This window comes from Ptychodera flava, chromosome 14, assembly GCF_041260155.1.
Source record: "Ptychodera flava strain L36383 chromosome 14, AS_Pfla_20210202, whole genome shotgun sequence".
In the NCBI taxonomy this organism is placed as follows: domain Eukaryota; kingdom Metazoa; phylum Hemichordata; class Enteropneusta; family Ptychoderidae; genus Ptychodera; species Ptychodera flava.
This window is the reverse complement of record NC_091941.1, coordinates 2,608,917-2,624,712: the sequence shown is the minus strand read 5'-3', so window position 1 is coordinate 2,624,712 and position 15,796 is coordinate 2,608,917. Positions and strand designations below refer to the sequence as shown.

General features: G+C 36.1%; 1 protein-coding gene across 1 annotated transcript; it reads left to right on the top strand.

Annotated features, from left to right (window-relative positions):
* Positions 1-61: 61 nt before the first annotated feature.
* On the top strand, positions 62-10,484 carry LOC139148948 (dynein axonemal light chain 1-like). Its single transcript, XM_070720419.1, has 8 exons — positions 62-195; positions 328-369; positions 1,911-2,020; positions 3,850-3,905; positions 4,225-4,280; positions 4,982-5,071; positions 5,549-5,726; positions 9,860-10,484. The coding sequence occupies exons 1-8, from the start codon at positions 136-138 to the stop codon at positions 9,898-9,900; spliced, it is 633 nt and encodes a 210-aa protein (XP_070576520.1). The 5' UTR covers positions 62-135; the 3' UTR covers positions 9,901-10,484.
* Positions 10,485-15,796: the final 5,312 nt, after the last annotated feature.

Genomic DNA, 15,796 nt, shown 5'->3' with positions numbered 1-15,796 from the left:
CATATTTGATTATTTTGTTGCATACCAAATAATGTTTTAGACAAATATTACTGAAAAGTAATCACACTTAGGTTCTTATTGGGCTAAAGAAATTATGGTAAAACAAAAATCATTTCGAAACATAAATAATCTCCCATGGTCCTTTGCGGTCTCCATGGTCACCAGCATTTTCTGTCAACTGTCCAGTCCAAAATGGTGAGTTACACTCTGTGAAATCAGATCTTCTGTAACATTTTGATCGATATGTTGCTTAATAGATAGCAGCAACAGTTGTTCTGTATTATAAAATACAAATACTTAATGTACACGATATTTTTACTCTTTCAGGCGGTAAAGGGAACTACGATAAAAGAAGCACTTGCGAAGTTCGTAAGTATCATTCGCCATCTTTAGCGTGATCCGTCAGTTTGATAACTATAAGTATAACACAACTGTACCCACGTAACAAACATAGCTTACACTGACATGATGTAATATACAAGTCTTGCAAGTAAACTCTAATTTCAGATTCTACGAAGATTTCTTTAACGTCACAGTGCCTTGCATGCTGAAGCTAATCTTAGTTTGCTGTTCTGTGAAATACAATAGTATCAATACACAGACTTCGGAGTGTGACAAGTTCCTTATAAAATAGAAAGTTGTATGCTTTTACTCAAGTTAGAAAAAATGCCTCGTTTCTTGAAGTCAGTGAACTTTGTCATTTCTGTGCGATACCTTTACTCTTCAGTGAGAAGACGTCAACATAGCAAAATGAATAAATAAGCAATGTTACGGATATAAACAAGTATTAGGGACCGTTCAGTTTTTATGGCCCTGGGGGGGGGGCGGGGGGGGGGCGGCAAATCTTGTCGCCGGTGTTCCAAAAAATATAGACCCCCACTCCTGCATTTTCGTGAAAAAAGATGACCCCCCCCCCCCCTTTTGTCAGACGAAAAAGTTTGATGACCCCCCCCCCCCCCTATTGAAAAATAACCAAAACCCATATGTCAAATTTACCCGCATGGTTTGGATTTGAACTCCGATACGCGGCGCACTTTATTCATGTGGCAGAGATGCCAGTGCACAAACTTCTCAGCCACATCCATGCAAATGTCTGTTAATTAGGACGACTGTAAGGCAATTTTTAACTTCATTTCCATAGACAACTTATGTCCATGAACATTGTAAAAGGTAAACTTTATTGGAGTGGTTCGCCAAAGGCAGCCCTCCGGTTAAAGGGTCATGGGCCATTACGTAAAGTCATCTTTATTCTAGTGGGCCACCAAAGGTGGCCCGCTGGTAAAGAGGGTCGATCATGGCCATGACATAAAGTGAAATTTATTGTAGGTATTATGTTTTTGAAAATGTGGTGACCCCCCCTTTCCTACCAGTGAAAAAGCCAATGACCCCCCCCCCCTTTCGCGGATTCCAAAATTACGATGACCCCCCTGGATTTTGCCCCCCCCCCCCTTGTCCCCGGCTGTAAAAACTGAACAGTCCCTTAAGACAAGCACTGATAAAGGGAGATAGTAGGAAATCAAACAAACATTATAGCAGCCAAGTAGGATGATAGACACAAATGTTTTTCCCATTATTTTTCACTGAAGTTTATGACATGTATAACCAAGGAGGTAGGAATAAGAAGACCGTGGTACCTCCTCAGTATAAGCGTAGACCCTGGACTGGAGCCAGCTCTGCATGACAGGCTGTGTTACCGATGTTATACAGCCTCCCACCACTCCCACGGTGGGAGGCCGTATAGCGCCGGTAACACACAGCCCTACCATGCAGAGCTAGACTAGAGCAATTTAAGTTCAGTCATTACTATAAACCGTGAGTGTGTCAGTTTTAGATTGACCTAGTGGTTGTAGACACAAATTTAATTGGTTTTTATACACACAAACACAGACTTACATCTTGTCTTTATACAGGAGGAGAAAAATGAATGCAAGGCCTCAGAAGCGGAACATGTCAAACTTTACTCTCAGATGCCTCCCATAGAAAAGATGGATGCCTCACTTTCAACGCTTGGAAATTGCATGTATGTAAACCTAAAATGCTCATTTGAATTGGTGGCTAGTTTAAATCCTATGGTAACCTTATTTTAAAAGACACTTGTCATGACCACCAGTATCCGTGCTGCGTTCTTTGGTCCCAGTCATTTCTGCTCTACTGATGATTAAATCCACAAAGCTCAGCTCTTATAACCTATGTGCTATTAAAATCAAAGTGATACAATTCCAACATTCAGTGTAATTTTCAACGTATCAAGCGTTGTCTTTTGGTTGCCGCCTTCTTGTTGTAGAGTTTAATTTTGATGCAATAGATAGGGCCCATATGCTACTGGAAAGTCCTTGAATTTAAAGCCTCCTTGAACAGTTCTTAAAAATGAAATTGATTCCCAGAAAGTCCTGGAAATTTGATCATCCAACCACAATTATAAAAAATGGCAAGATTAAAATAAATGGAAAATGGCATTTTTAACATCAAAAGGTCCTTGAAAATTGAAAAAAGTCCGTAAAAAAGTATTTTATTTATCTATTTAGCTCCCTCAGTCAAAAATGTACTGATTTCCAGGGAGAACTATGACTTTATTATGCCAATTACAAAGACAATATGCGATGGAACTTCATCCCAATGTTTTTGACGTCTGAACTGATGTACTTGGATGCCAGGCACAGGAAATGATAGCCAATGAAAACATATTTTCATAATGAATCTATCACAATTACATGGAAGTCATGCCTCCTCCCTAGTCCATGGTCTATTTTTAGCCATGCAACAGTATGTCTCATGCATGTGCTGAGAAGTCACAGTTTTCAGGACAAATATTAAAATTTGCATAAAACTCTGAAAATGAAACCGCAAGTTCACCAAACTTTTGAGGATCACTGTTGTCCATTACACCTGTTTCCTTTTGGTATTAAAGGTGTGCAAGTATTCACATCAAATGACTAGAAAATTCACTTCACGGACAGAATCATGAAAGTAGCTTTATCTTGTATAGTTAATGAAAAAAATATTGCTGAAATAAAATATGCATGGGCTACCAGCCATTGTCACTGGGCTACCAACTTCAGAAAATGGTAGCCCAAGTGGACTACCAGGGGAAACAGTTTAATTTCGAGCCCTGATAACAGATTACAGAGTGTTTCAACTTAAATATGACTACCAGATATATAAATACTTCAGCTTATGATAAATCTATATTCTGTACATTTCTGAATATTGGAACCAGTTGTAATGTTGTAAATACTGAAATATGACAAGTACAAATACTTTTGGTATGGATCATATGTTGTCTGTCAGTTACTGTGACAATAGATCCGTGTAACATTTCACAATCAATACAGTACCAGTAATATTTGAATGGTAGCCAGTAAGGATTTACAGAGACAAGTAGCTATTTTGTTTGGAAGATCTTGATGTAGTATTTGTCATTCTTGTACTTGAGCATCAACCAGTAGCAGCCATATTTGAAGCAACTTACTCATAAATACATTGTGGACAAAGTACATGTACAGTACAGCATATAAGCAGTCGGTGACAAAATATGATCCTTATGTATGTCATCGTCAAATTAAATGTGGAAATTAAATTGTTCTAATAGCAAACAAGTAGTTTCATCTTTACAAGCTGTGTGATGAGACTAACATTTGTGATTGTGACATTCTAAGAAACGACCATGAATGTTCATAAGAGTAAAAGACAGCAAATTTACTGGGTTACTTTACTTGTGTAGAACTTTTCTTGCTTAAAATTCATTTAGTTTGACTTCTTTCTTGTAGACACTTTTTTGAACACTTGTTACATGTAATAGGTACTTGGGCATTAAATAATATATATGCTGTATATGTGTTCTCCTTTCAGGAAACTGTCCCTATCCACAAATGCTATTGAGAAGATTGCTAACCTCAATGGACTTAGTAAGTGTTGATATTTTCAAAGTAGATATTTTCTGTACTTCAAGTCCACTCTAGAGTCTATGGTAGCAATATCATTATTAAAAATGAAAGCTAAAAAAATGGGCAAGTAAGGTGTAATAGAAGTCATGAACTTCACCATGTGAGAAAAGTTAATGTTCTCATTCAATTAGCGTTGTCATAACATTGTGATAAAATGATACATGACTTCACCACTTTATATTTATAACAGACTCAGTCTACAAATTATCAATGAATATTTCAACATTAGGAATGAATAGCAGATTAACTTCTCCCCTTCTTTCTTTTTTTTTCCAATCAGAAAACTTGAAAATTTTGTCACTTGGTAGGAATAACATCAAAAGTTTGAATGGATTGGTAAGTGATTTTTATTCAGCTAGAGTTGTATCAAATTACCAGACATGGTTGCTCAGACCAAGACATGATCAATATGTCCAAGAAGTGTAAGAGAATATGTTTACACATCATTGTGTGAGAAACCATACATCTTTACACCAATGTGGTATAACAATATTGTCATTTAAATTATTGTCATAACGTTTTACCAGAAGACTATTTAGGTCAAACTGACATGTCATTGACCCAAGCAAGGTACAAGAAAACTTTTACATACAGCATGTAAAAGTATATGCCAAACACAAAGAAATTTCTAGATATTCCTAATATGACACAAAACTTCAAAAATCTCATCAGTTAGAATAGCATTTTTAATGATACAAATAACAGGAAAGATATACATTTATGTTAGTGTGTGATTTGTTTTAATGTCATGGTGTTTTTAGTAAGAGAACAGATACTCCTATTAAACAACCAAGCACATTATACATGTAATTGTTGTTCCAGTTTTGAAACATAATAAGGGGTGTATATCATCAACATAAAATTCAGTGTTTTTTGTAGTAGTCTCATGGGTTCTCTGTGGAACATTTCTTGTAAAGAATTTGTTTTCTCAGTTGCATAAATTCCTTCACCTTTCATCTTGGTTCCCAACCCTGTAAATGTAAAAAGGAAATTATAATGTTTAAAGAAATGTGTGATGTCTGTTTTTATTTCTACAGGAGGCAGTGGCTGAGACGTTACAGGAACTTTGGATCTCATACAACAACGTAGAGAAATTAAAGGGTATTCAAGTACTCAAGAGACTTCAAGTAAGTCCAGTATCCTTTGTGTGTTTCTCATGCAATGAAGATTACATGAAGCTCAAGCATTTGGGCTAGGTATTTCAACCAGCCATTAATAAAATACACAGTGTTATGACATATAAATGTTGTTACAGCACCAGAAATATTACTTAAAGTTTTTCATAAATAACAAACAACACATTCTAAAGTTTGACAGCATAATGATTGGAAATTTCATTTGTGGCATCAGTAAATTTCTTTGTACTGCAGCCATGTGCCTTTTTATGAATTACAACTTTTGACAAGCTAATACTCAGGTACAATGAGTGTATTCTACCAGAGCAACCAACTCTATGGAAAAGGGCTTTGTATTTTAACTCTGGGGAAAATCATTGTTTGATTGAAGATGTTTTATGTGAAAGAATAATGCTGAAAGTAAGAAAACATCATCTTGTAATTTATTCTTTTGTACAATTTTTTACAATCTTTGGCTTTCCTTCTTAGATTTTGTACATGTCAAACAACCAAGTAAAAGAATGGTCTGAATTTACAAAGTTATCTGAGTTACCAAATCTGCAAGATCTCCTGTTTGTTGGAAACCCTTTGGAAGAGAAGCACTCTGCGGAAGGTGATTACAGAGATAACGCAATAAAGAGACTTCCAAAACTCAAAAAGCTTGATGGTGAGTATGAAATATGACCCAGAATCATTAACTTATTTAGATTCCATCATGTATTCACCAAGAGGTCGCCAAAATAAATATTTGACATGAAACAAAAAAAATCATGAGTGTCAAATTGATACCTCCTGGAGTGACTTTAGAATGGAATGAATAAATTAGCATGTACCGTACTCGTCCGAGTATAAGCCCCCGGTTCGGCAACACTAAACAGCGGTAAAACTAGGGGAGGGGCTTATACTCGAGCAACCCCAAGTTATCTGGCATGGACGCTTAATTTATGCTAATTTTATGCACGATTTTTTTCAACACCACTCGATTTTTCTATCGCTTTCAAAATCGACTTACAAATCCAAAGAAATTGATTGTACAATCTCTGAATACAGAAGTGACATTTTCGTGAAATTTCAGCGTCGAAAAAAAACCCAAACTTGAAACAAAGATGTCATGTATGCTGCTGATCAACAGTAATGTGAACAGGCATGCATTGCCCACACGGAAAGGCAACTCAATATTCCAATATCAAACTGTCTACATCTTGTGAAAACAACAACATAGCAGTGAAAATTGTAATAGTCACCAGGAAAAGTCTTCACAAATGAAAGGATAATTACTTCAAACAAAAGAAACTGCATGTTTCAAGCATGAAAACATCGTGGCCGTGAATGAAAATAAACAATGGCGGACGTGAGTGAGACTATTCTATTTAGGCGACGGGGGTGAGTAGGGTCAAAGAATCAAGATAGTACTGGAAAAACGTGTCATTTTCCTTACGATATTGTCAAGGGAACTCCAGTTTCCCATTGCTTTAACATCTTTTAATGGTTTCTTTATTATCTAAAATTAATTTTACCAAGTCAAATGACCAAATATACTCCCCTAACCTTTCTGTATTTGAGTTACACTAGGGTAGGGGCTTATACACGGATGTAATGCATTTTCTAAAATCCTCTAAAATCAGTAGGGGGGCTTATACACGAGCAGGGGCTTATACTCGGACGAGTACGGTATTTTGCTTTGAATTGCTGACTGAGTTGAATGCTGAAAATGGCATGTTTTGTTGCCCTTAGTAACCACGAGGTGACATTGAAGTGAGTGAATAATCATCGCTATTAAAGCCGACTACAAGGCACAGAACCTATACATAACATTTTGTCGCAATATAATGAGACATTTTAGGGGACTTTGCAACAAGTTGTCTCATTTTCAAGTATGCATGCTGCACTAATGTTTGATGGGTGACTTTGACATGAACATGGAAAATTCACGGCTGTGATTGGTTGGAAGTTGACCTCCTTGCTAATAAAAATCTACGCATGGTGTTGACATGCAAATGTGAATGGACAGAATACTTTGAGTTTCTTTTTTAAACAATGTATTTTTTAATCTTTTAACTTCTGACTGAAATCACACATCTTGCTGACAGAGTAAATGTCAAAATGGCAATCTCAACTTAAGGCAACGGTTTTGTAGGCCCATTCAGTCATAATCTATTTTGAGGTTTTGTCATGTAGGCCTGGCTGTAGAGAATGTCGCATCAGCTGATGTTTTATCTTTCTGACAGCATTTATCATTCAATTTTAATAGTTTAACAATTGCTAGCAATACATCTACATGGCCATTAATTTGCACTGTTGAAACCTAACAGCATCTACTACTTCCGAATATTAAAAAGCAGTATGATCATTTTAACTTGTCAAGTAAGTGAATTTATCTTCAGCTGTTATCATTTGAGGAAGTTTCCTAGCCTTGGTGGCAGTCTTACGACATGCATAGCTATTGCCACTTCTGTTCTGGGTACAGTGCAATGTTCACGTGTAACGTGCACTGACTTCATTCATGGAGGTAGTATAGCTACTATCTCCATGCTTCATTTAACGATACTGTGCCAAAAATGTAACCTGGTTTTCCAATAGAACAAGCTGAAAACACCAACGATGTTATCTCAGCACCATTATGAATATGACACTAGGATTTCAAGTTCAACATTAAACTGTATGTGGATATGATAAAACTGCTATTGATCGTCTCTGATGTTCAAAGAAGTCATACAGTGCCGCTGACTGAAGAATTCCACAAATGTTCATGTCACTTTTGATTACACTGTCGATCTCTTAAATGTTAAGTAAATGTTAGCTTTGAGTGACACTTGGATTCATGTGAATTGTAATTTGCATGTTGAACTATTTGAGGTTCAAATTCTAAGAAAGCTGCAGAATTTTTATGAGCTTCATAATTACATGTATGTAAGGTGTACTTACAACTGCAGTTATCATTGCCATCTATTCTTCAATATAATGTTTCATATGATTGGTGATGTTATCTTTATTATTAAAAAAATGACACGATAAAGGAGTTTGATATTCATTTTTCTCAAAAATATTGAAGATAGGCATTTCAAAAATCCCAACATGAGCTATGCTCACCTTGTATGTCACTTTATTTTAGACTGGGTAGACGCCATCTATAGGATGATGTATAATATATGTGCCATATGCCTTGTTATCATATTAAAATCATACAAAGATGAATATACTTATGTCAAAATATACCATTTTCATGTGCTACTGGCACCTTGTTTAGCTGATATTTGAAGTTTTTGTTGATCCCTAGCTGTAGCCACACTGTACTCACAGTACTTTAGTACCTCAGATCAAGGGCTCTTCCTGTTAAAGAAATCTTGTGTATAGGTACAACATAAATTTGGAAAGGCAGAAACATTGACCATTGTGACTTGAAAGACTTGCTGTCTCTTTAATGGGAATTTATCAATCCTGCACCACTAATGATGTGGTGAAATGAACATGTCCAGCTGTCAGTACTTGCAGAATAAAATTTTAGGGACATTCAATAGGTATTTTTTACTATGCTTTTATCCCTTACCTGTTTTGAAAATTACAACATTGAAATTAGTGGATGCCAAATATCTTCTCTTCCATTTAATGAACATGTGTAAGACATAAGTGCTTCTTATTACAGACAGAATCATTGCGATAAAGCAGAACTTACACATCTGTATTTTTTTGTGTTGATTGCCAAACGTAACATGCTCAGTTTTATGTCATGGTTAGATACAGGCATCCATCAACTGCAGTAGGATCAGTAACCATAGTTGCCTTTTAGTAAATACAAACAACTTGACCTTGTTTCTTCCTGTAATTTTTATGCAGGGTCAAAAATCTGTTTTTTTATCATTAACAAGTTCAGCATTTAACTCAAAACACAGGGTCAACATTCTGTGTCTTAGAAGATTGTGGCTGACTTGCTGTTTTGAAATGGTTCATACATATTAATGATATTCTGTCAACCAATGAGTTACAACCTTCCAAGACCCTGCACATCAGCGCAAACCATGCAAATTTGAAAACAGTTTTTACTTGTTTGTCATCAAGTTTAAATTTGAAATTATAATGCTAATTGTCAGAATGTTACAGAGTATTATGTTGTAAGTAATTAAGTATTATTATACATCTATCATAAAAAACAATAAAATTTTGTGTGCGCTATAAAAGCAGCATGAAATGCCCCTTCCATAATGTTTGCCCTTTCCAGGGGTCTCCCCCTACAAGACCAAAAATGCGCAGTCTATTCTGTGGCTGCATCTGCGCATTCACAGTTGAACAATTTCAAGGGATCCATTTGATGATTGCTAGGATATGTCTCATACGTTACTTCACAGGCTATCCAGAAGTGCGAACAAGGTTGCGTTCTATACTTGCTATAAATCAGAGGAAAAATTGTTGAACTTGCATTAAAATGGTCAATGCGTGGACCATTTAACTCCATAGTCATGAATGTAAAATATGTAATAATAAAGACATTGTGAAAATACCACAAAGAATACACTTGGACTTTAGCGCAGTGGATCCCTCTCTGCTTCACGTTGGGCAATATGCAGCATCCATGTCTTTGTGCATCCTTTTAGGCCTTTTAGTTATAACCTCATATTATTTTTGTCTTTAACTGACCATTACTTGTAGCATTATAAACAAATGCCATAAAAAAGTTACATTCTTTTACATTGAAAACCTGTAATCCCATACTTCACCTGGATGAGTTCGGGTGTCTGTTTTGCAGTTCCATACCTTTGTTTTATTCCACTATCATGAATATTTTGAATTGCTGCTCATTTTCAGGTGTACCAATTGTCAGACAAGATGACGATGAAGAAGACTAAATCAAGTTGCATGGCAGTGACACCCTTGTACATTACATCCTGAGATTGCCTGTTTCAGCATAAATGGTTAAATAGTTGAAAATGGTGAATAATATTCACTTCCGCAACATATTTAAGAATTTTTGGTCAGTTCAGGATATGTTTGAATATATCATACTATCATAGCCTACATAGTGTCATTCTTTCTTCAAATCTGTAAATACAGTCTGTTTCCTCTTTTCTTACAAAGTTTTTGTACGATTTTATCACTTTTGTGTTTAAAGGTAAAACATAATGAAATTACTAAGTATATTATTGTTATTATTATATCTATAACATTGTTCAGTACCCATTGAACTTTACCTATGAAGGAGAAAAGAAATCATATTTTGGATTTGAAAACTAGAGAGAGATTCTGTTTTAATAGTATCAGCCTTAGCTACCACAAGTAACACTACTATGTTACATTACTTGCAGACATTACTTGCAGACTAGGACAAGACTTGTTTGTATTTTATAACTGACAAATGAACATGTAATAAATTCTTTGGAGCTTTGAATTTGTACAGTTTTTTGTTATTATTAAAAATGTTTATGATCAAGTATTAATTTGTTCAAAAATGTGATTCTGTTTTTGCTTTGCTTTGAAATAGCTTATCAATCTCCACACACAATAGACGTCTACTGCAATGTTGGTATTTTACAAGTTCTCTATGAATGGGTGAAACCAGAAATTTGAATGAAGACGGTACAAACAAAACCATGCTCATAAAAGTATAGTATGTGTACTTGGATAGACTCATTTACCAACAGGTATTTATTTGTAGCACTACAGCATGATGTCAGAGTAAAATTTTATTCCATCACAAGGCGTAAGATGATACATATGTACTTTTATCCTTCCCTTGCAAGCACAGTGTTCTACATTCAGCAATTTAGCATTCTGGAACACTGCTGGAACACTGCACTTGCTTTCTTTATTTAATACCAATATGCTAACAGTGGTCAATATCTTGAAATCTTGTCCTTCAGAATTCAAAAGTTGCTGCCATTATAGTTGCACTCGCAACTTACTTGTATCAAGGTATGGCTGGCTTTTTCTAAGTCTCATATTCTGACAACATTTTTTAGCTCCCTTTTACCATACATACCGGTATATGGCAACTGGGAGGCCATATGCTGTAACAATGTGTGCATGTCTGTCCGTCCAGATCAAAAACTTGTGAACTGCTGTGTGTGTTAAGCTGATTTTTGGTGTAGTGATGCCACATGTGATTTACATGTACCGTTGTTCAAATGAACATGTCAGCCTCTTAAATATGCAAATGGGGTAGAAAAAGGTGGAAATGGTCAAGAACTCAGGAACTATTTATCTGATCATTGTCGTATGGTTTTTAGGTACCTCAAGCCACACACGCTTAGCCATATTGATTTCATGCCAATATTGACCATTTTCTATTTTAAATGAAGTTTTTCTCTATTTTTGCCATTTTTGTTAAAAAATCTTCTCTGAAACCAATGGTCTTATAGCTTTGAAATTTGATGTACAGGTTTCTAGAGATTACCAAAATGGGATTCATTGAAATTATGACGAAATTTTCATATTTGTATTTTTAGGGCAATTTTTGGTCAAAAAATCTTATCAGAAACGGTCCATCCCATTACTTTCAAAGTAGGTGTGCATGTCATTATGAGGTGAATCATTTCATATCTGCTGGGATATAAGATTGATTTGCAGAGGAATTTTCTCAGTAACCCTGCTGCAGGAATGCAATGTCATGTGTGTACCGGTACTGAGAATTGCTGTAAAATGGGAGCACAGTGTCATTGACACTGTTTTTATGACTATTTCCCAATCAAAATAACATCCATAGGCAAGTGCAGCCATGTGGTGAATTCAGTCAGTTTTACAAAATAATCACAAAACACGTTAATAGTAAGCTTTGTACTGATTTTACATGTTCTTGAACTTAGCAGTATAATTTGGAGGGGAAAGTGAAGCTGTTCGTAACTGCTCTCCCACCAGCATGTGCAGAAAACATGCCCTCCCACAGAAGTGTAATGCCCACAGCCCTACAGTATCTATAATCTGCCCATTTCCTACATTCCCTACTTCCTACTATAGTTCAGCTCCCCATTACAGTACTCTCTCTCTCTCTCTCTCTCTCTCTCTCTCTCTCTCTCTCTCTCTCTCTCTCTCTCTCTCTCTCTCTCTCTCTCTCTCTCTCTCTGACTCTGCTTAAAGCCACAATAACTGCGAATGTACAATAAACCGATCTCAAAATATCCACAGTTTATCCAAGAGTTTTTGAATAAGACCCTTTATGACGGAAAAAGTGTATAACACTGTATATATTATATAGTGTTGAAAGTGGTATATAAATTAAAACGTGGTCACGTCAGTTTAGATTTCCCGCCATTTTCAATAACTAATTATATGACAGAGAAAATAAAGATTACAATAACCAAATGCTGGCCATCGTGTGTTGGAAATACTGCATTTTTTGCACTTATCCGTGGGGACGCCATTTTATGAGTGCGACACCTGTTTATTATTTAACCTGTGAAAACGTGTAGGCATGGTCGAAATCAGCATGCAGTGATACTTTTATACACGTCCTTCAATTATCACATTTACACGAACCAACTTTGGTTTGAAAATAAAATCATGAAAATAATGCGTAAAATTTGCAGCTATTATGGCTTTAATCTTTCCTAAAAATCTATGAACCGCAGCATCCCCCCCCCCCCACTTATCTTTGTGTACCCATTGCCAGAAATCACTTTGTGCCCGATGTAAAAACTGAAATTTCTTCCCACCTTGCAGTAAAAATTTAGTTTTACTCCTATCCCACGAATTATGTGGAAATTGCCTGCGCGCTGAAAAACTGCACACAGACACCATTTTGCACGTACAGCTTTCTTTGCTGAACCAGTAACAATGTCAATTTTGTAAAACTGCTATAAGTAGCATCTAGGTTATATTTGTCTTAAGCTTTTTGTAAAAATCTTTCTTCGGTAGGTCAACGTGCTAAGTTTTTCACTATCTGGCAAAGAGTAGCCAGGAATTCACAATTTACATACATGATCGTCATTTTGGGTACTCTTTAGCGGATTCCAATAGATTTGTATTAACTCAAGTCGGCTTAGACTGATAGATCCAAAAAGTCCGCTGATGCATCTAAAAATGAATCAATTTCAGAACTTGCCTTAGGAATATGGCTCTACAAACTGCTGACAACATTTCTATAACAACTGCAGAATATTTATATGTGCGTCAAAAAAGGTAGTATCGAACATATGCGAGCACAACTGTGCAATATATTGTTTATTTATTACGCGCGTATATCCCTTATAAATATACAGCTATAAGATAGTTTTGGAGAGGACTTGAAAAATTTTGATTGTATAGACAGGGGGTCTGATTTTTTTTTTTTTTTTTTTTCTTTTAGGGTATTGAGGGGGATCTGGGAAAAATGAATTTCAATCGCGATTCCTCCAACCCAACCCACCCCTCACCATTATTTGTGAACGCAGCCTAAAACCATCAACACTGAGTCGAGTGCACTGTTATTCATGTGATTATTGACGTTTAGGGCCAATCAGGTCTGTCTTTGATTTCTTTTCTTCATTTATTCCTTTATTCCTTTATTTCTTTATTCATTTACTTTAATCATTCATTTTTGTATAAGACAAATTGCTGCCGACTGAAAAAAAAAACCGAAATTTTAACTTTGACAATGAGTTTGATTTCTTCTTAGTGTCATTGGGTGAAACAGAACTCTGGTTTCCGAAGAATATAGCTAGCTTGCAATAAGATTCACACAAATATCTACTTAGCTTTTGCAACCGATTTAAATTGTACTGAAAAGTTCCTGAATAATTTTCAATCATGCCGTTACTTACCCAACTTGATCATTGAATCTCCCATGAGAGAGACAGTCAAACGTGCGATGGACATGGAGGAACCCGGAAAGAAGACACAGAACGTTGTTTAGATAGAAATGTCCTATAGTTCTGAAGTTTACTGGATCGCTTTTTGAAAATACCTCTAAGCGAACAAAAATTATACTACTGCGTGAATTTCTTTTGTAGGTGTTAACTAGTGTTCAGAACGATAATCATATACATAGATTGTACTTACAGTACATTATTTGTGCAATGGTTGCAGACAATCGTTGGAAACTTAACCCTTTATTTGAGGAACAAAGCCCGAAAGTTACTTATTTATGCGTTCATAATTTAAATATATTGCCTGCGTCAGTAACGTAGTTTAGCTTACCTAGTCAGGTTATCGTTGTCAACAAGCAACCTATCAACGCGCTAGAGCTCCTTATTCGCATCTTCAAAAAGAAAATTAGCACATAAATCCTATACATGGATTACGGGACACCACAGGGAAACCAGGATAACGAAACAAACAAACAATCACTACTTAGGGAGTAGTGATACTGACGTCACAGCTTAAATATTGCATGTGTTATTTGTTTGTTTATTTTTTATTTCTGTTTGTTTGTTTGTTTGTTTGTTTGTTTGTTTGTTTGTTTGTTTTTTGTTTGTTTGTCCTGGGTTTACTGTGGAGAAACCAGATACCAAAGTGTTTACTACAAATGTTTACTTAGATTTTGCACCCGCTTTCTGAACGACAGTATACTGAAAAGTGTTTATTGTGTTTATTTATTTGTTTGTTTGTTTGTTTGTTTGTTTGTTTGTTTGTCCTGACTTTCCTGTGGAGAAACCGTCCAGATGCCAAAGTGTTCATTTGGAGAGTTGTACATTCCATTGTGGCTCCTGCTGCTATGAAATGTGACGTTTCCACAACAACGTAAAGAAGCACATACGTGTAGACATAAAATCCCAGGCCTGATTAAGCAATTTGCAGTCCTGATAAACAATTTGAAGGGGTCAAAATTTAATACGAAATAAATGCAGCTGCCCCACCTCGTAAGCTACGGCAGTCCCAACCTGATATCGGGATCAATGGAGACGTCTGACAAACTAGACGGGGGCCCGTTCTTGTATCAGACACAAGTTAACAACGTTGCTTTTTATTAAATGTTTTTTCGAGGTGAAGCTATAACGATATCGCAAATTGCCGCGTGAAACGATCGAAACTCAAAGTGTAAAGATTGGTTTTAATAAAGAGAAATTGTGTACTTACAGTGACAAACATGATGAAGAATTAATGATGATGTCCAAGTTTTCACCACATATGTTACTGATATATATATATATATATATATATATGTCTCTGTGTGTCTCTGTATTACATATGCATTCGTACTTTAATTTGTTGACTGTCAAATTGTGCAGTTTTGCACACTTGAAAAATACATCTTTGGACCAACATAAAACGTATGCTACGGTCGAAGCAAGGAGGAAACGACCGAGCCAATATATATCTGATTTTAATCCAGTTGCTCGAGCTCACAAACTCTGAGTATCGGCCCTTCTCTGTCCATTAAGATACGTATTACGTAAAGGACCATACACAAACTTATACACACATGCTACGTAGTCCGTGGGCTGGAGGGGACCACCGTGCTTCCCCCCCCCCCATAAACATACAACATGGGTACTTTTTGTCCTTTAGGATATGCTGAATAAGGAAAAAGATGTTAACATAGGATATTTTGGGATGCACTACCTCTCTGGGCTAGCTGGTTTTTGATTTGCATATTCCGCGAAAAGTGGGTAGGGGTAGGGGCAGGGGGTACTATATCCTCCCCTTGATTAATTAAACTAGCATGAAATAGCATAAACCTTCCATTCCCAGAAGCTAAGACACTGCAGAGTGTTTATGAGAAATACAAACTTTAGCAACGTAACGTAAGCTGTATTGCAAAGATATTGCATATCACATGTACGTTCCCTGTTCAATTTGAAACTTTCACTGTGACAATATAACCTTCTGACA